The sequence below is a fragment of the Hemicordylus capensis genome, chromosome 1 (assembly GCF_027244095.1).
Source record: "Hemicordylus capensis ecotype Gifberg chromosome 1, rHemCap1.1.pri, whole genome shotgun sequence".
Lineage (NCBI taxonomy): Eukaryota > Metazoa > Chordata > Lepidosauria > Squamata > Cordylidae > Hemicordylus > Hemicordylus capensis.
The window spans coordinates 290461439-290479729 of record NC_069657.1 but is presented as its reverse complement, the minus strand read 5'-3'; the positions used below and the strand labels follow the sequence as shown (position 1 = coordinate 290479729).

At 42.7% G+C, this 18291-nt stretch overlaps 1 protein-coding gene across 9 annotated transcripts in view; it reads right to left on the bottom strand.

Moving 5' to 3' along the window:
- The window catches only part of ARHGEF10 (Rho guanine nucleotide exchange factor 10), a 141229-nt gene that overhangs the window by 17239 nt on the left and 105699 nt on the right, over positions 1-18291 (bottom strand). For all 9 annotated transcript variants that reach the window (XM_053286169.1, XM_053286170.1, XM_053286172.1 and 6 more), the window contains 3 exons: positions 17720-17877; positions 13698-13840; positions 4637-4811 (listed from right to left, as the gene is read on the bottom strand). In XM_053286169.1, the coding sequence (XP_053142144.1) occupies positions 4637-4811; positions 13698-13840; positions 17720-17877 (476 nt within the window). The remainder of the gene's footprint in view (positions 1-4636; positions 4812-13697; positions 13841-17719; positions 17878-18291) is intronic.

The window sequence follows — 18291 nt, the reverse complement described above, 5'->3', positions numbered from 1 at the left end:
CCCTACACTAAAAATTAAACACACAGGCATTACTGCTCTAGGTTTCTACTTTTCATTAAACAAATACATAAATAGAATAGACATGATAGTGACGCATGAATAGCCATGCTTTTCAGCCTGTATGTTGTCCTAGCCTCAGCTTATCAAATACCATTCCTAAAGGATGCTTTCCCAGTGAAACAGATCACAACACCTCTATCCTACTGTATTTTGTTCAAGTCCAAGTTAAGAGGGAATTGGGGGGCCCATTTTGCTGGCTCAGAGTACCAAAGCAGAATGCGTTTCAGCACTTTAAAAAATATATATGCGTGTAATTGATTCTGTTCAGACATTCACAGGCTTAAGCAAACTACTAATTTAGGAGGACCAGGTCTATTCTGATATGGGTTCTCACTTAAGAATATGGGATTACACCCTCTATAAATAAGGCTTAATCTCAGATGGTCAAAGGAGATCTCCTTTTAGATGAAAGAGTCATTCAGTCATTCAGTTCTGCACACAATGAAGGGTCAGAGAAAGAGCAGATAGAGAGCATGCAAGTATGAGGCCTGCTTCTAATCTTTCCAGCCCAATGATATCCATGTACAAAAGTACTGAGGCAAGGCTTTGGTCTCATTGTAATGAAGCCACAATGCTAAATGCGATCTGCATTCCTCCCACTGATTTTTATTATGGTCCATGGACTACCAATGGTCGGCAATACACTTGCAGGTGTGTCCCCAAAACCAGGACAGAGGAAAATGATCACGGTATACACTGAATAAAAACCCAGTTTCTGCACGATAGTGCATTTGTACTCAATTCCAAGCTATGGGAAAAGACCAAACATTGAAGCAGCTAAGTAAATAGTAGGTTCTGCATATCCTGTGTCAAATCAGTCCTCAGCTACGAATATCTCAAATGCACAGGGGATGTGCAACTCTACCAGTAACCACCTGCTACTTAGCAACAGTATCTCTTTCTTCTTTTGTTCAGTATAGCTACACCGGTGTGTAGAAGGAATGCAGTTTTAATTCAGAGGCCTTTCAAAGATCCTCTCAGGTGACAATGTGCTGCCCCACAAAGAAAACCAGAATACTGGTGCATAATACAGAATTTGTATAAAGTGGTCATCCTAGCAAAATCATTTCAGTTCGAAATACTTGAGAGGTACAATTCAGGGGTGAGATTTTCCATTCCTTTCTTTGTCCCTTTCTTCAAGTTGGGCTACAATGAATAAGCCCATTAATTGCAAAGAATTATTCCTGATCTAAATGGTCTAAGTGGAAGGAATATCAAAAGAAATCTCCAGGCAGCTGGTTAATCTGGATTTAAAGTCTTTCCTTGTTGCTGCAATCTGACTCAAAGCATTTAAGGATTGATTTATCTTGACACCTGGTTTTGCCCTCCCCTCCCCATATCTCAGAAATATGTTTATAAAGCCTTAGAAGTATTTCCGTCCCTGCACATTTTTTCTTTCATCATGTAGGTACTTTTATCCTACGTTCAGGGAATCATCTTTGCATTTGTGAGTTTGCCATATCCTATTATTCTATGAAGCAACTTTCACCTACAAATGTAAGCCCCATCAGAACAAAGAATTTGTACAAACACCACCTCATTTCCTTGACACAGTATAATTACAACGCAGTTGCACAAAAAGGACACTTATATGGCTCAAATCTCATTTGCTCTGCTTTGTGTTAATTTCTTCCTTTCTCTCTCAAGCACATCAGATACAGATCAAGCTATTTTTGTTTTCAGCTCTCCAGTTTCCACCCCCCTGTACAAATTAATTCACACAAACCTCCAACTTCCTTATTCTTTAACACCAAATGAATTGCAGTTTTTGAATCATATCAGGTCCTGTACCAAACATGTTTAAAGAGATCCATCATCAACCTTTTCCTCTAGTTGGACTGCTGAAAGTTTTATTTTATTTGAATAAAAACTTAATAAAAGCTGCTGAAAATGTGATCAGAATGACACAAGAGAATATATATAATTAACTCTTCATCAGAAAAATATACAGTTTATGTCGCCTTGTTTTAGCTCCATGGCAATGACAACTGAAACAAAATATTTTCCAGCTAGCTTTTTCTCTCCATTAAACACACATAAACACTCACACATACCTCACTTCATACCACTTGGCACAAAACATTTATCCCTTTTGCATAAAGGAGGACAGAACAAATGAATGAGGATAGAAAAGACTGATGGGTTTGTGTGTTAGTGGGAAAACAAGAGAGTCTAGAAGAAGCTCTTAAATGTACCAACTACTCACATTGAGAGAGAGAGAGAGAGAGAATGAATATCTAACTTTTCTTAAACTAGACTACAGGAGGACTTCGATATTCACCGTTCCTGGCTGCAACTGCGGATATGGAAACCGCAAATATCAAGTCATTTGGGCTATGGGATCACAGGGGTTAGGTTCCCAGATCTCAGTCATCAGGAAAATGATATAAAATGATTGAAAATTGGCCAAATTTTGGGGGGAAATCTGGGGGAAGCTCCCTACCACACTTCACTGCCCCCCCGAATTGCTCTGTACCCCAAAATAACTGAAAATTGAGTCCAAATCGGCTAAAAATCACAATTTCTTTTCTTTTAATAAATGGAGTCATTCTGAGGCTCCAAAACCCAAAATGGTGGCTGGAAATGAACTTAGCAGTAATTTCTGGACACTCCCAACCTGTGGATATGCAAGGTTGACATGTTTTTTCCGTTTCCACCCACCCCACCCCACCCGTGCATGCTGAGGTTGAGTGTCTTTTACCCGATTGCTGATGTGTGAATCTGCGGATGTCAAGGTTCTCCTGTATTTGCATTTTGAAACTAATGGAACAATAAAGGCAGAAGGAATGGCAGTGGATGGAGAAAGTCTACTATCTTCATGAGCAATTAAGAAAGCATAGGAACACAGGAAGCTGCCTTATACCGAGTCAGACCATTGGTCCATCTAGCTCAGTATTGTTTACACAGACTGACAGTGGATTCTCCAAGGCTGCACGCAGGAGAGTCTCTCAGCCCTATCTTGGTGATGCCAGGGAAGGAACTTGGAACCTTCTGTTTGCAAGTATGCAGGTGCTCTTCCTGGAGTGGCCCCATCCCCAAAGGGGAATGTCTTACTGTGCTCACATGTAGCCTCTCATTCAAATGCAAACAGGGCAGACCCTGCTTAGCAAATGGGACAATTCATGCTTGCTACCACAAGACCAGCTCTCCTCCCTGCTAATCTAAACTAAGCATTCAAAACTAATCTCAAATTCAGTGGGAAAAACATAAGGTTTTCAGATCGCCCATTGCAAACAAAGTCAGATAATGTGGAATTTTGTGGACTTTGTGAATATTATCTTTACAATAATTTTAAATAGTATACGGTGGGGCACTTCAGTAAGAAAATCCAAAGTTGAATTTGAAGAAGAATAAAGTGAGCTTTATTCAAATGACAGAAAGGGGGGAAAGCAGCATCTCAAGGTTGGTCATAGATCATAATATAGGCAAATCATAACAGAGGCAAAGGTCTTAGCCTGGCCCGTCAGTGAGAGGCCTTCCTGCCAAGAACTAAAATGATACCTTCAATATAAGGACGTGCTGTATGGAGCAGTAGGCTATTTTTTGTAATGCTCTGGTATAATAGGGTTCTAAGATCAATGCACATTTGTTGACATGAAAAAAGTGCCCTCTATTTTCATATTCTAATACAGAAGATATGTTTGTTTGTTTTGCACACAGAGAGATGCATACATTCATATTTTTAAAAGTTCACAAGATGTGGATGTAAAACTGGAATTTTATGCCATTTCATTTCTCTAGACAAGTTATGTCTGGAGAATATTATGATCATAGCCATCTCTCTCATTAATATAAGCAGGAGAAAATTTACTGGAGTCCATTTTTTCTACTTCATTATACCTTTCCTCTTTCCCCAAATTTTAGAATTAGTGGCTGGCATCTTGACTAAAGAAGCATGCACACTTTGTGGGACATCCCTTGTTAGAGCAATTTCCAGGAAGAGCTGACTCCTTTTATTTGAATTTCTGTCTTGAGGATCAAAATAAAGAGGTTACCAAGGTGGTGGCGAAATTCTTTTATGTTGCTATTAGACTAAGATCTTGTTTAAGGTCTAATTCATAGGAGCTATTGCTTTGTCCTGTTTATTATATGTAATATTATTGTTCATATATTGTGTTTTTAATCCTGTTATCTTTTTATGTTTTCTGTATGGCCTACGGCTGTAATAAATTAATTGATTGATTGACTTTGTGGGATGGTAGGGATGCACTGCAGAAGCATCTGTAAGACTGGAAATCCACCATTGACCCTTCATGCTCCGAGGATTCTTGCACAGCAGCATGCTCAGAGGGGGCCTGGGGGAGTCACATGAGGGCTTCTGTTGGTCTTGCAGCCCCTTGAAGCACACCTGCTTCTTTAAGTCAGGTTGTCAGCCAGTGTTAAGACTCTTACTGAAAACCTATTACAGAGAAACCTTAGCTGAGGACTCCATTCAGACTGAAAGTGTCACCAAAAGACAACTCTTAGTTGTAATTAAAGATTTCCTGGTTGGGTGTCATGCCCATGGAGCACTAGAGCACTGCAAAAGTTATACAAAACACCAGCACAATTAAATAAGCAGATGTAATGTTGGTACCTGACAACATATTGTGAACGAGAGTAGCGACATTAACATCTTGGAGATGCTTGAGGGTTTCAGTGTGGAAAAGACGAAGTGTGGATCCTGAGGTAAACGCAATCCAGATCCCAACTCCTGCGACAGCCATATGAGAAATAACCATTCCTTCCTCTTGATGAGCTTCAAAGTGGCACTGAAACATAGCCAGAAGTAGTCAGAGGTTGTGTGGCAAAACAAGCAAAATTAGTAGTCTGGCTGGTCACTGCAAGCTTGATTTTTGTTTCCTGAACAGCAGCCATGAGGAAGAGATCCAAACATGGCATGGTGGGAGAAGGGGTTTAACTTCTTGCCCCTGTCATGGTTCCAGTCTTCATCCTCCCTCAGGGTTTTGGAGCTTATGTAGAGGGGCAATTCAGATAAATTCCCTTCCCACATGATTAAAGGACACCCTGACAGTGATGTCCCTGCAGTGACATCAGGGCAGGCATGCTCTTTTTTTGCAGAGCTGCTTCTGGAAAACCAGTATACAAAGATGAAATGAAGTGACACTATTCTGGTTCATATGACCATGAAGCTTGTATGATATCTGAAAATATTATGAATGTATTCAGATAATGACAAGAGTTCACTTAAATGCTTCACTTGGGTGATAGTATGTGACAGCTCAGTTATGATGTTTGCAGAAAAACAATTCTCCATCTTCTTATCCATACATATGGGAACAAATGGTATTACCCAAGTAAAGAACAAGACAACCGTAGTGGGAGTGGGTGGGTGGGTGGGTAATACGGCCAAGAAAGGTTATGTTAATATTGTCAAATCAATTTACTAACATTAATCTTGAAAAAGTTCAATTAGTAGTTGAAAGGGGATTATTTTAGCCAAAGTAATAACATTCTGTTAACAGTTCTTTACTTAACTTGATACATAAAAGATGTTTAAGATGGGTGGAAAACTGAGCTATGCAGAGAAAAATGATTGCTGATATTACGGATAAATTAAATCCTCAGAAGTGGGTTAGTGGAGGATCATCAGTTGCTCTGATACATATTCTCATGTGATACTGTTCAGCATTATTGCTATCTTTATTATTAATATAGGTTAATGAAAATGATGGATAATCAGTAATTTTTAAAGCTGGTCTTTGGAAGGGAGAGCAAGATAAGAGTTTGCTGGATGCCCGAGAAAATAGCATACATTGTTATTCCAGTTTAAGATACTGGGATGCAATGAGTTTTGGTGCCAAGTGAAAAGATTTGTAACTTGTCTACTTAGCTACTACATGTGAGAAATACTCAGACTCCTCCATCTTGCTTGCAAACTAATCTGTATAGGCAATGTTGTCTCATTTACTGCAGTGGCCTATGCCAGCAGCAGGGAGGCTTCAATTCTGGTGAGGCTTGTCCTTTTCTCTTTTTTCCTTTCAAAGCGGCTTTGCCTTTTTGGCCACTGGCCTTTTAATTAGTTGCTTCCTTTTAGCCCTTTAATTAGTCAGTTCCTGTTGCTAATATGGAAGCAACCCTTGTCTTACTTTTTCTCAGGCAGAACTACTCAAATGCATGTAATTAAAAACCCTAAAGTTGCTTTTTATTGGGAAAATCAGCTTTAGGAGATGGTTATTGGGATCACATAAGTGGCAGGTGTGAGGGTTTTGGACCAGGAGACAGTCCAGTCCAACCCTGTATCTGTAAGACATCATTTTCTCCTATTAATGGAACTTCTGCTGTCTGAGTAAAAAGGCAACTATTAAGTAGGCTCTTATTTAGAAGGGGAGATAAACTTTTCCTATTCATCCCAACATAGTGCCCTTCCCATGGATGTTTGCTGTTGTCTCCCTTGTGGATTGTTTAGATTGCAAGCCCTTTTGGGGCAGAGAACTATTTTCTCATTTCTTTTGCTACATAAACAGTGTTGAGAACTGCTTTTTGTTGAAAACACTATATAAATATTCTAAATAATAATTCAATGGGCAGCTTTTGAACTTCATGTTACTTATACAAACGTTATCATGCCTGTATAATTGAGATCTTGTGAATACTTTTTTTATGGAGCATAAAGAAAAGGAAGAATAAGTCTCACCGTTTTCAATAAAGTTTGAGACGAGCCTCTTACATGGCCAACCATTACTTCTCTTTAGTAAACAAGGAAAGGTCTATCAAGTTAGGACAGCTGCTAGCAATTTGCAAAGATGTTTGTCCTATCACATTTTGTATTTAACAACTAATGCATTATGTTCTCAATGTGTACTTCAGTTTGTAAAGCTCCCTTATGGAATTGAAAGACATTTAAAAAGACCATATCTATATTGCAGGTTAATTTATTCTAGAATCGTTCCATTGCTCATTGCTTATAGTGCATTATTTGCTTTGGTCATTAGTAGTTACTCCCAAGTCTGACGTCCCAATTGTTTCTCCTCCACTCTTATATTTTCTTGCCTCAGATTATGCTGGAGCAACTGGGATGCCATTGGGCAAGGGGTGTGGGCCAGTGTTCCCTGTAACAGGGATTCCCAGATAGTGTTGTCTACAACTCCCATAATCGCCAGCCAAAGGCCAATGTAGCTTGGAATTATGGGAGCTGCAGTCAACAGAATCTAGGTATCCCTGTTACCAGGAACATTGGTGTGGGCATTGCAAGTCTGCCACCCACCTATGCAATCATTAAACACAGATTTATTGGAGCAACTGTGGTCTTGGGGGGGAAATAATGATGAATTGCATTAGTCAAACGAACCATGTTTTTAACATTGATTATCCTTTCCCAAATATTATAGATGACAGATACAATTCCAGCTAGGATCTCAAACACCTTTTAAAGCAATTATTAGTTCCTCCCCCCACCCCTCTCTCTCTCACACTCACACACACACACACACACTCACACACACACACACACACACACACACACACACACACACACTCATTTGACAGTATCCTTAAATACAATGACCACAGAAACTAATAGATATTGCCTGGATTCATATGAAAAATATTATGTTCAAGGACATCAAAGTTGACTATGAGATTGCTGAAAATACCCCATTTTTCAAAATGACAAGGAAACTGTAATCAGGCACAAAACTAAACTTTGCAGATATCCCTGTAGGTTTTCCATATATGCCTCAAGGTTTTTCAAGAACATACCAAGAACAATCTGTCTGAAGGCCACTAAGCTGTATATTAAGAGCAAGTTATACAAGTTACTGAATAACTACTGTGGGGGATTATTTTTTAAAATCAAAAGTGTTCTAATATACTTTAGGTCAGTCATCGACATGGAACAGCCATAGTCCTCCATTTGTTTCCTCATATCTGCTATGAAAAAATGCATGGTAGAGTATCATGGTTGCTGCCCAACACACACTCTTTGCAAATGCAGCCACCATAGCTTTCTGCTGGTTCTCTCTCCATAATCCCATTCCATGTTCACTTCAGAAGGTCTGCATTTCTCTTCCTGCTCTCTTGCTCTGACTCTCAACATTGCCATCGAGCTCCAATACACGCTTGGAATGCCACAGTGAAACCCTTTAAAACAGTGGCGCCTTAGATGGCCCAACATACTATGTATCTTTCTATTCCCTCCACTTACACCCAGTACAACTCCTTTGTGATTTCTGACCCAAAGAGCTGTGCCAAGGACTGAACCATGCTTTCTCAAGCATATCAAGTTCTGTATAATGGGTCCATTGTTCTTGAGGAGTGACTGAATTTTACTACTTCAGAAAGAAAAAGAAGAAAGAGCAGTATTTAGGCATACTACCAAAGAGCACAGGGCATTTTTGTGTGTCTAGTACATTTTAGATTACTTTGTTTTTAAAATGATGTTGTACTGTGTTTCATCAAGACAAAAAATGCTAAACAGAAGGCTTGTTTTACATCTAGGTTCTGGCATATTTTCCAAATATTGAACGGGCAGCTCCCTTTCATATTCCCCGTGAAGACTGAGCTTTACACACACCAGTCATCTAAAAGTTTGGGCCTGCAGTTATTCTGAAGGAACAGCTTGGTAAGCAGGAGAGAACAGACATAATAAATATACATATAAACACTAAAATATATACAACAATAAAGTAATGAGGGACAGTGAAACTAGTCCCCTAGACCTGCTATACGGAGCCTAGCAGTCTTACACTATTAAAGTCTCAGCCCTGTGCTCTACTGAACTTGCACAGCAATCTATGGGAATAAGCACTAGCATTTTGATGCAACACCTTCACTTCTGGATTTGCATTGATCACAATATAGGTGCAGCAGCAATCCAGGCTGCTGAGCTGAGAGTTCCCCCTGCCCCAGGAACAGCAAAACTGTATTATTCAGGGCAGTTGGCCTGGCCCTTCCCCACCACTGCCAGTTGTGTTCTGGCTCTCACAGGAGCAGCTTTTCAAGCCAATTCCAACTACAGAGGCTGGCAAAACCTTGTGCCAGCCTCCGTTTGCAGTAAAGACTTCTGGGAACTCTCTCTTGCCAAGGATAGTCCTCATGAAAGCTACAGCATAATGAGCAAAAGAATTCAATTGCTCCTAAAAATAAAACTATTTTCTAGTTTTTCACACAAAGTATAGCCACCAGAATCATTACTATCATGGTGGTTGGCAGGAAGCTTCTGAGAGCACTTAGACCCAAAAGTTATATTAGAAGTTCAGCCAACCTCAGCTTGAAACGGGGATTTCAAGAGTTATAAACATGCAGCAGGGAAAGAACACTGGGTAGGAGGCAAGAGAGAGGCAGAGCAATGGGAAAGCTAGTTTGTTTTTCTCACATATCAAATATTTTCAAGGCAAAAGAACAAACAAAGCCCTTAAGCACAGCTGAGTCTATCAAGGACTACTGCCAACCGGAAGCAGAGGCATGTTTGTATGCATGTGTTGAGGGAACAATGGGAGATATGTTGGTGTGTGTTTGGGGGGAATGTAGCCAAAGTGGGTGAAATGTGGGAGTCGCTCCTGACTACGTAACTTACTTGGAATGTCTCATCTCTTGAGCAGGACATAAATGAGGGTAGACTAGAAAGGAATTGTATAACTGTGCTCTGCTCCAGGGTTATGTATAAAGGTGCAGTACGTGGGCTTTAAAAGCACAGTTGGAGTGCCACCCACTTCTGAATTTCTTGCGCTTCTTGCAGCAGCATCTACTCAGGACACAGGATTGGCTACTGGTTAGCAGGACCAGAAAAGAAATCTTTTACCAGGACTAGAAGACAGTGGTGTGAGCATGGTACGAGCCTAGGCTTCCCACTGGATAGGGATGATGTAAGGCAGAAGTTGGCACAGACTGACTGCTGTCCTCAGCCAACCTCTCTGGGTTCTTTTCTTGCTTGCTTCCTTTCTCACAGCTAGCCGACCTTAGAGAAAGAGGGCACTAGTCTTCTCGATGCTATTTGTTGCAAAGGGTGCTTTCACATCAGGCAGAGAAGGACTTAGCATCTGAACTGGTCTGGTGACTGGGCAGAGTCAGCAGCTTCCAGGAAGGAGGCTGGCTGAGGACAGTAGTCAATCTGTGTCCATTTCTGCCTTGCATCATTCTTATCCAGTGGGAAGGCTGGGATGGTACCACACCCACAATGTTGTCTTCTAGTCACCCAACTGCTGCCTGTATATTCATTAATAAAATCTGTGGACTGAGTTCCAAACAGCTATGCATATTGTCTATCATATGTCCTCGTGCCCTCTAAAGGCAAAATTGAACTATTATTCCATGACTACATAACCTCCAAGGTATTGTATTGATGAAACCCCAGTGGCATGGTATCTGCAATAGCACCACTCCTTTCTACACTGTCAGGGTGAAGCGAGACATCTTTTGCAGGAGGTGCCATGGTGATTCCCACTTCACCTCATACTGTCTCAGCAGCCTGGGGAAGGAGTGCTGCTGCTCTAACAGTCAAATTCTGTTGCCTAAACTGGCCAGATAGCAGGTGGGGCAATCTTCCTAACAACCCCAAAATTACACAATCTCTTATCTGGTCCTCTGTCCAATCTGAGTGCCCAAGACATGCAGAGTCAAAACCTTTCACACGCTGTCTCCCTGTCTGCTGCACGTTCTTCTATCCAAACTTTCTCTGGTTCCTCACCTTAAAAAAAAAAAAAAAAAAAGGATATATGCTCTATGCTTGCTCAAAACAATGTATGCAGTCTCCTAATTCTGACTACACCATAGTGTAATTTCTTGATGTGCCACATGTTCACTCAAGCATTCAATACGCAGGGATAGATTTCAAAGCAAAGAACAACTTTCAAAGCAGCATTGTACCATAAACATTTCAATATGCCTCACTTCTTGCTGGCTCTAGTAGTTGTCTATCTTCCTGGAGCTCTCCTTTTGATGGTATTCCCCAATTTGGCACGTGTAATGAGCAATCAGTAGACCAAGACCCTGGCTGCCTGGTCATTACTTCACAACTTGCTCTGGGCTAACACTGCTGCAGCTCCCATGCTGCCAGGGTAATTAAGGTATTGGACCCAAGTAGCAGAAACTGAGGAAATTCAGGGCACTGTTGAATAAAATGTAAAATCTGCAATATGCAGTTTTGCACCTGCTATCCTCAAACAGAAAATCTACAGATAGTTAAAAGTAATGGGATACATCTGGTGTCTCCATGGCACACAATGGCATTTTCCAAATGACACATTGCAACAGTTTCATAATGTGTCCAATAAGTGCCCCTCCGCATTCATGTTTTGACATCGTGGTTGTTGCGCTGTCACTGGTACCGTGCATGTTTCCCATGCTTTGTTTCGGGTTCCTTTGGTGCATTATGCCCCTATAACATGGTAAAAGTGCTCCAAGAAAGTAGTTTTTTTCCTTTCTAGGGAGCCTTGCCCTGTATTTTATGCATTGTAATGTGTGATGGTGTGGATGTTTTTTTTCATGCAAGAAATAATGCGTATTGGACTGCTTCTCCCCTGCATGGCGTAGGGATGTGCAAACAGGTTCGATGTCAACCGTGTTCAACATTGAACCAGCTTGGTTCGAACTGGGCCTGAACACCCCCCTGGCCTGTTTGGGGGGTTCATGTGTTTTCGTTTTTTAAAAAAATTAAATTTTAAACACATTTTTGTCAGGGAGATGGGGGGAAGGGAGGCTCTCTCCCTCCCCACTGTAAGCAGTGCCTGTGTCCCCCTGCCTTCCTACCCCACCACACTAGGGGTGTGCACAGAACCAGCTGTTCAGTTCGGTTTGAGTCTGAACCAGACCAGGCCAGTTTGCTCTGGCACCCCCTTGAACCCTCATGGGTCGCTTCGATCCAGGGGGGTATGTGAACTTAAAAACTTATCCTCTCTAGGGAGGTGTGTCCAAGCTGGCAGGGAGGTCCACGGAAGATTCCCCCTCCCTCCAATGGCCTCCCTTGCTTCCAAAACCGGCAGCCTGTTTGGCCATTCTTCGGCCTGTTAGGGCATTCCCCCCCCCTCCCGGTGTGGTGGCCATTTTGGAGGCTGCCACGTCTGCTCAATGGGCTCTGCACGGCATAGGTTATGCCATGCCACCAAAATGGCTGCTGTTCAGGGGGGAAACTGGACAAGCCAGTTCAGTGCACACCCCTAGCGTGGCGGGGTAGGAAGGCAGGGGAAAATGGGCACTGTTTACTGCGGGGAGGGAGAGAGAGGCTCCCTTTCCCCCCATCTCCCCACCAAAACGTGTGTTGTGAGCAAGGTGCAGAGAGGAGGCTCCGCTGACCGGTATCGTTTGCTTTTGATCAGAGCACTTTTAACTCTGGGGTTCTTGAGGCATCCCCTTTCAAATTCCTATTTGCCTTAATTTGGGGGTTTCTGATTTCCCAAAGGGGTTTCACCCATTCAGTGGCATTTTTCTGAAGAGGAAGCTCATTGAACTGAATCATTTACTTCCATACAATCTTGTTTGCTTACTGTGGTTCAATAACATTGTGACAATTAGTTGATTTTACAGCCCCTCTCCAAACCATCCATGAAATACCCCGCTTCACTGCAAAGCAGCCGCTGCTGCAGCAGTAGCTGTAGATAGCTCATTCCTGCAAGGTAGCCGTGGGGAGCAAATGGGAACGACTCAGACATTGGCTGGGCTTCTCCAATGTACAGGTTCCCCACCTGAGACGCCTCCTAGCTTGCTTTGGCATTTGCAGCAAACCAGGCTCTCCCCACTCTCGCTTTCCCCCTTCTTCTCTCTCCGCCTCCCCCGTAAAATCCCTTCAGCCAAGAATGATTCACTGCAAAGGACCTCCTCATGCACCACACTCCCCCTCCTTCCTCATGAAATGAATTTCCACCCACCCCCTCCCCAGCCACACAAATGGCTCCCTCCTGGGCCCCTCTCTGTCATTGGATTTTCAAAAAAAATTTTCATCGTTATTACTTGCACAAGGGTGCAGTTATTTAAACAAAACAAAGTTTTTCGTTTTGGAATGGCACTTCCCCCTGCTGGCAGATTTGTGCAAGGCAGCCTAGATTTAAAAAAAAAAAAAAATCATCATGTCACACACACCCCACCCAACAACTCCACTGGACCAAATGGAGCAGGGAGGAGGGACAGAAAAATGCATTTCAAGGAGAATATGGACAAGTCCTGCCTTGAAAACATGTTGCAGAGGATAGAAAATATGAATGGCCAGCAGCCTACAATGAAGCATTAAATAACCCTTTGCTCCCAGTTTGAAAACATTGCACTATTTCAGCATACTTTGCAATGCTTTAACCGTTGCAAATCTCATAGTCCAGAAAACGCCAAGGAGCAGGATCTAAGCAGCCTATATACACAACCAAATTACACTGAAAAATATATTTTATTCAGTTTAAATGGCTCACTGCTGCAAATACCATTTACTATTGTCTCAGTTTATTGAGTGTTTAGGCTGCTAGTTCTGAGGAACAGCAAGTGTAACGAGCCTTCTGCTTGGAGTCCCTTAAAACATTACTCATTACAGCATCCTCTTCTTGAAGCCCAACCTATACAATGCAGTGTGAGCAAAGCAGAAGGTTAAAAAAAAAAAGCTTCTGAACTTCTCTCCTCTGGGTAAGGTTTACTTGAAAGGTGTGCATTTCAGATAGAAAAATTGGCACCATGTCACACAGTATGAACGGTAGACTTTCTGAGGGGGGAATAATTACCTCTACAGTATGCCTCTCTGTGTTAATTATAAATATTTGTCCACCAGAAGCAGCCCAAATGGTTTCTTCCATGACAAGGAGGCTCCTTACTGGAAGAACACCCAACTTCACTACTTTCTGAGGTTCCGGGTTCCAGGTTCCATCTTTAGAAAGGAGAGAGATTGGGAAAGAAAACATTGTCAGTACATTTTTTTTTTTTAAAGTGGGGTGTGGGAGGAGAAGAGAGAGCTAGTGACCAATGTGATCTGCAACCATCTGACAACAGAAGGACTGAGAATGGCTGCAGGTCCACAAGATGCCTTCAAGGTTGCTATGCTTTTTTCAGCAGCAGACTGGGCATGGGGGGGGGGAGCGGTTTCATGTCTCCCACATCCCTCCAAAAGCCCTTTACAATGGCATAAATCTATTTCTGAGAGTTGCACAGGCCACATGAACACATTTATATACCCAGAAAGGGCATTTGGAGGGAGAAGAGAGACATGAGAGTTGCTCCCCCATCCTCTGTATTCAAGTCTGCTGTGGAAAGAAGCCTTCAGTGCAGGGATGCAGAAGGCTTCATGCAGAGCTGCAGCTCTCTTTCTGGAGGACAATGGATCATGTCAGCCAATATCTTCTCATATACAGTATGAGATGGCCCGGTTCATCCAGGGTAGAGGCATTAGCCCACATTGCACACAGCAGAATGTCAGTGTCAGAGACCCTCTGGGACTGCTGCACAATGTGCCACAGGGCAGCTGCAGAATGACTTTAAACCACTTCTTGGGAACAATGGAAGCCACACTGTGCCACTGCCCAAAGCTGCTCTACGTTGTTCCACAGCTGCCATGTCATGCAACTCGGTCAGGGCTGCCTTTCACATTGCACCACAGCAGCCCCGGCAGGTCCTGAAGACGGATGTTCCACTGTACAGATTGTCAGCTATTCTCCCCCTTCTGTTTTCCTGCTATAGCGGATTATTTTTATAGTGGTCCAAAAACCTCTAACAAGAGATCACAGCAGGCCATAAAAAGTGAACGACTGTGGCAACAATGGCTCTACCAGACTGCCTCCAAGTCTCAGAGAAGTGTTACCTAACCACAGCACATGACCACAGCTGTACCCATTTCAGAGGACAAGCCAACATACAGATCATTTCCAGAAAACTGTGGGGAGGGCTCTGCATTATGTGAAGACTAATTGTTGCCATGAGCTGGAGCTCTAATTCTAACTTTCAGTTTTCCAGAGACCGGAACTGCTCCGCTAATTGGCCTGTCTTCATTTGAACAGCTCCCTCTGCACAACACTTGCCTCTTAGAAGAAGAGAGGGCTCAGAAGAATATGGGTGAATTCTCGGACATCCAATTCATGATTCTTTGCTGTACTCACTTTAACTAAATGTATTTTTCCCTCCTTGAGATTTCTCTCTCCCCTGCTTTCATGTGACAGAGACTAAATTCATCTTTTTGTTTGATAGCTTCCTTTTTCTCTCAGCAAGCACCACTGGTATTTCTAGAGAGCTGCCAAGACAGCACTGTGAACAGTGTTTGTTAATTGAGTTGTGCAACGAAGCATAAACATTGGTACACTGCATTATCATGAATAGTGAGTATTGACTGATTTATTTTTAAATGGCTAGGCAGAGCAATTTAGCACACAGCAAATGTTAGACACTGTTGGAAGTGAAGGACTCTGCAGTGCCTCATGCCTCAATGACAGAGGGGGACAGACTAGGAACATAGGAAGCTGCCATATACTGAGTCAGACCATTGGTCTAGCTAGCTCAGTAGTGTCTTCACAAACTGGCAGCGGTGTCTCCAAGGTTGCAGGCAGGAATCTCTCTCAGCCCTATCTTGGAGAGGCCAGGGAGGGAACTTGAAACCTTCTGCTCTTCCCAGAATGGCTCCATCCCCTGAGGGGAAGATCTTCCAGTGCTCACATTTCTAGTCTCCCATTCATATGCAACCAGGGCAGACCCTGCTTAGCTAAGGGGTCAAGTCATGCTTGCTACCATAAGACCAGCTCTCCTCTCTGACTAGTGAGTCAGAGGACTAGAGGGGTCAAGGCATTGGTCATTCCTCCTCTCTACTGCTCTGACACTATCTCTTTGATATGTAGATTGCTACTCTCAGGGACTTACTAGCTGCCTCTCTCCCTTCCTTCCTCTCTTCTCCCTAACACACATGCTCACCTCTCTCTCTGCACCATGTGTGCAGAGATGCAGACAGCATATCTCTGCATCCAGCTAGATAGATAGATTAGAGATTCTCTCTCTCCACTTTCCTATCTAGAATGGAGTTCTCCAATAAAGACTCCTTATATTGATTTCAAACTATGAACTGGCTCCAAGTTTCTTTTGGCTCTTAGTAGACATGCATACCTGGACAGACTCTGCTGTGCTTTGCCTCTGTGCACTCTGCTGTAATAGAAGGGTATATCTTACCAGAGAGAATTCCCAACAGAAACAACATATATAAGGTGAAAATTCTCCACTCTGGCAATGCTTTGGATTACTATCATCATGAACTTTGTGCACCTATGGGGAATGTGTATGCACAAGTACCTGTGTGAAAGTGTCTGCATGTGTGGGAAGTATGCAACATTATTTGCAGTGGAGTGAGAGAAACAAGTTGAGAATATTCTTCTGCAAAGACATGAGGAACATGGCCCAAGAGCCCATCTTCACTCCTTGTCCCAGGATCCACTCCAGCCCTGCTACACATCTACCATATCATGTTTCTTTGCATATGTTGAGCGTATCAGTACATGCAGTAAAACAGTGGCTGGAAGACCCAAAAGGGTAGCATATTCCACTGTTTAACAAAGCAAGTTTACAAATACACTGGGGGTTGGGTTGATGCTTTAGGCAAATAAAACAATAGTAATATAATATATGCAAATACACATTATTTGGAAAGCCATGATAAATCGCAACCAAGAGTTGATATTCGTTCCAAGAGATGGTGCAGATATAAGGGCTGCTTCAAATATGATACAATGGGATAGATATAGACCTTGCAATAGCAAAAAGAAGTTTGTCCAAGTGAACTTTCCTGTTTCCTCCTCCCTACAACAGCTCCTGCATTTGGAGACCCACAAGAACAGAGTGGGATGGTTATGGGCAATCGCCAAAAATCAGACAGAGGCACTTCTATGAGCAGAGAGATGTATACCCATTATACATGACAGTGTACACACAAAGCTTCTTACATTCAAGTAGAGATGTGCATAGAACTGGTTTGGAGGCCCTTTATGGGCCTCTGAACTAGTTCAAATGACTGGTGGTTCTGCCGGTTCGAAGGCGAGGGATTGACTTCAACGTTGGGGGAGGGTGCACCTATCCCCCAGCTCTGATCCCCCCCCCACCAGAGCTCCATTTGGAAAGGGACAGTAGGGGCGGCAGCATACCTCCCTGCCACCCCATTGCGTTCTCGGTCCCAATATCACCGGAAGTACCAGACGTGCCTGTGCGCATCAGCGCATGTGTGTGTGTTGTGCTCGCAAGTGCTCATGTTGGGCATGCAAGGGTGATGTGTATGCACACACACCGATGTGCACAGACACATCTGGTGTTGTCGGGCAAAGTTTGAAGGGAGGGGGGGTTGACTTTAAGGGTGGGGGAGGGTGCACTTACCCCTCCCTCCACTTTCCCCCTACCCACACTCCATTTCGAAAGGGATCTCCAGGGCAGCAACATACTTCCCTGCTGCCCCGTTGCTGCCTGAGTGGAGAATCCCACAATGCACTGTGTAACTAACTCAGTCAGTTACTGTGCACATCCCTACATTCAAGTGATAGCCATGTAGGCAGTTTGTAATGTTCAAAGCAATCCTTAGTGACAGCAATCTAATGGAATGCTTTTTTTTTATTTTTAGAAAATTGCCAACATTAGCACACATTTTGAAAAACAACAACTAAACAATGCAAATCTGCATGTGCTGAAATAACTTGATAAAGGAGTTATTGAAGGTATTACATTTTCCGTATGTAGAAAGATATATATAATATACAGTATATATTGAGAAAATAGTATATAATTTATGTACCTTCTGACCTGGAGTAGATGGCAATGTTCCCATTAACAAGGCCAGCAAACAAGTGATGGGACTTGTATGCTAGGCTCATGACAGTGGACTTTTCAGGAGCAAAAAAGTGTTGAAGTCGAACTTTCTTTGAGCCTTGGCTACTTTTGTAAACAGAGATACTATTTAAAGGTACCAGGAGACAAAAAATAAAAATAAAAAATTAACACAACATTATGACATATCATAGGAAAATAAAGGGGACAAATGAAAATGCCAAATTTCGTATTATAAGAGACACACAACTGCTGCCACTCTCTCTCTAATATTTCTGGAGACTATAATATAAACATGATGTGGTGCCATTGGTTAGGATCCACGTGGATCCCAGTGCTGCCGCGGCACCAAACCCGGCTTTCAAGCCTCGCAAGCACTCCATTGACCCAGGGTCCAGGATCATATGTCAGGGTGGGTTGCTTGCAACCCATGCCAACACAGAAACGGGTGCATAGAGTGCCTGTCCCCCAGGCAAATCTCCCAATGCACTGAGTTAGTTACGCAGTGCATTGTGGGATTCCCCCAGTCTCCAGAATGCC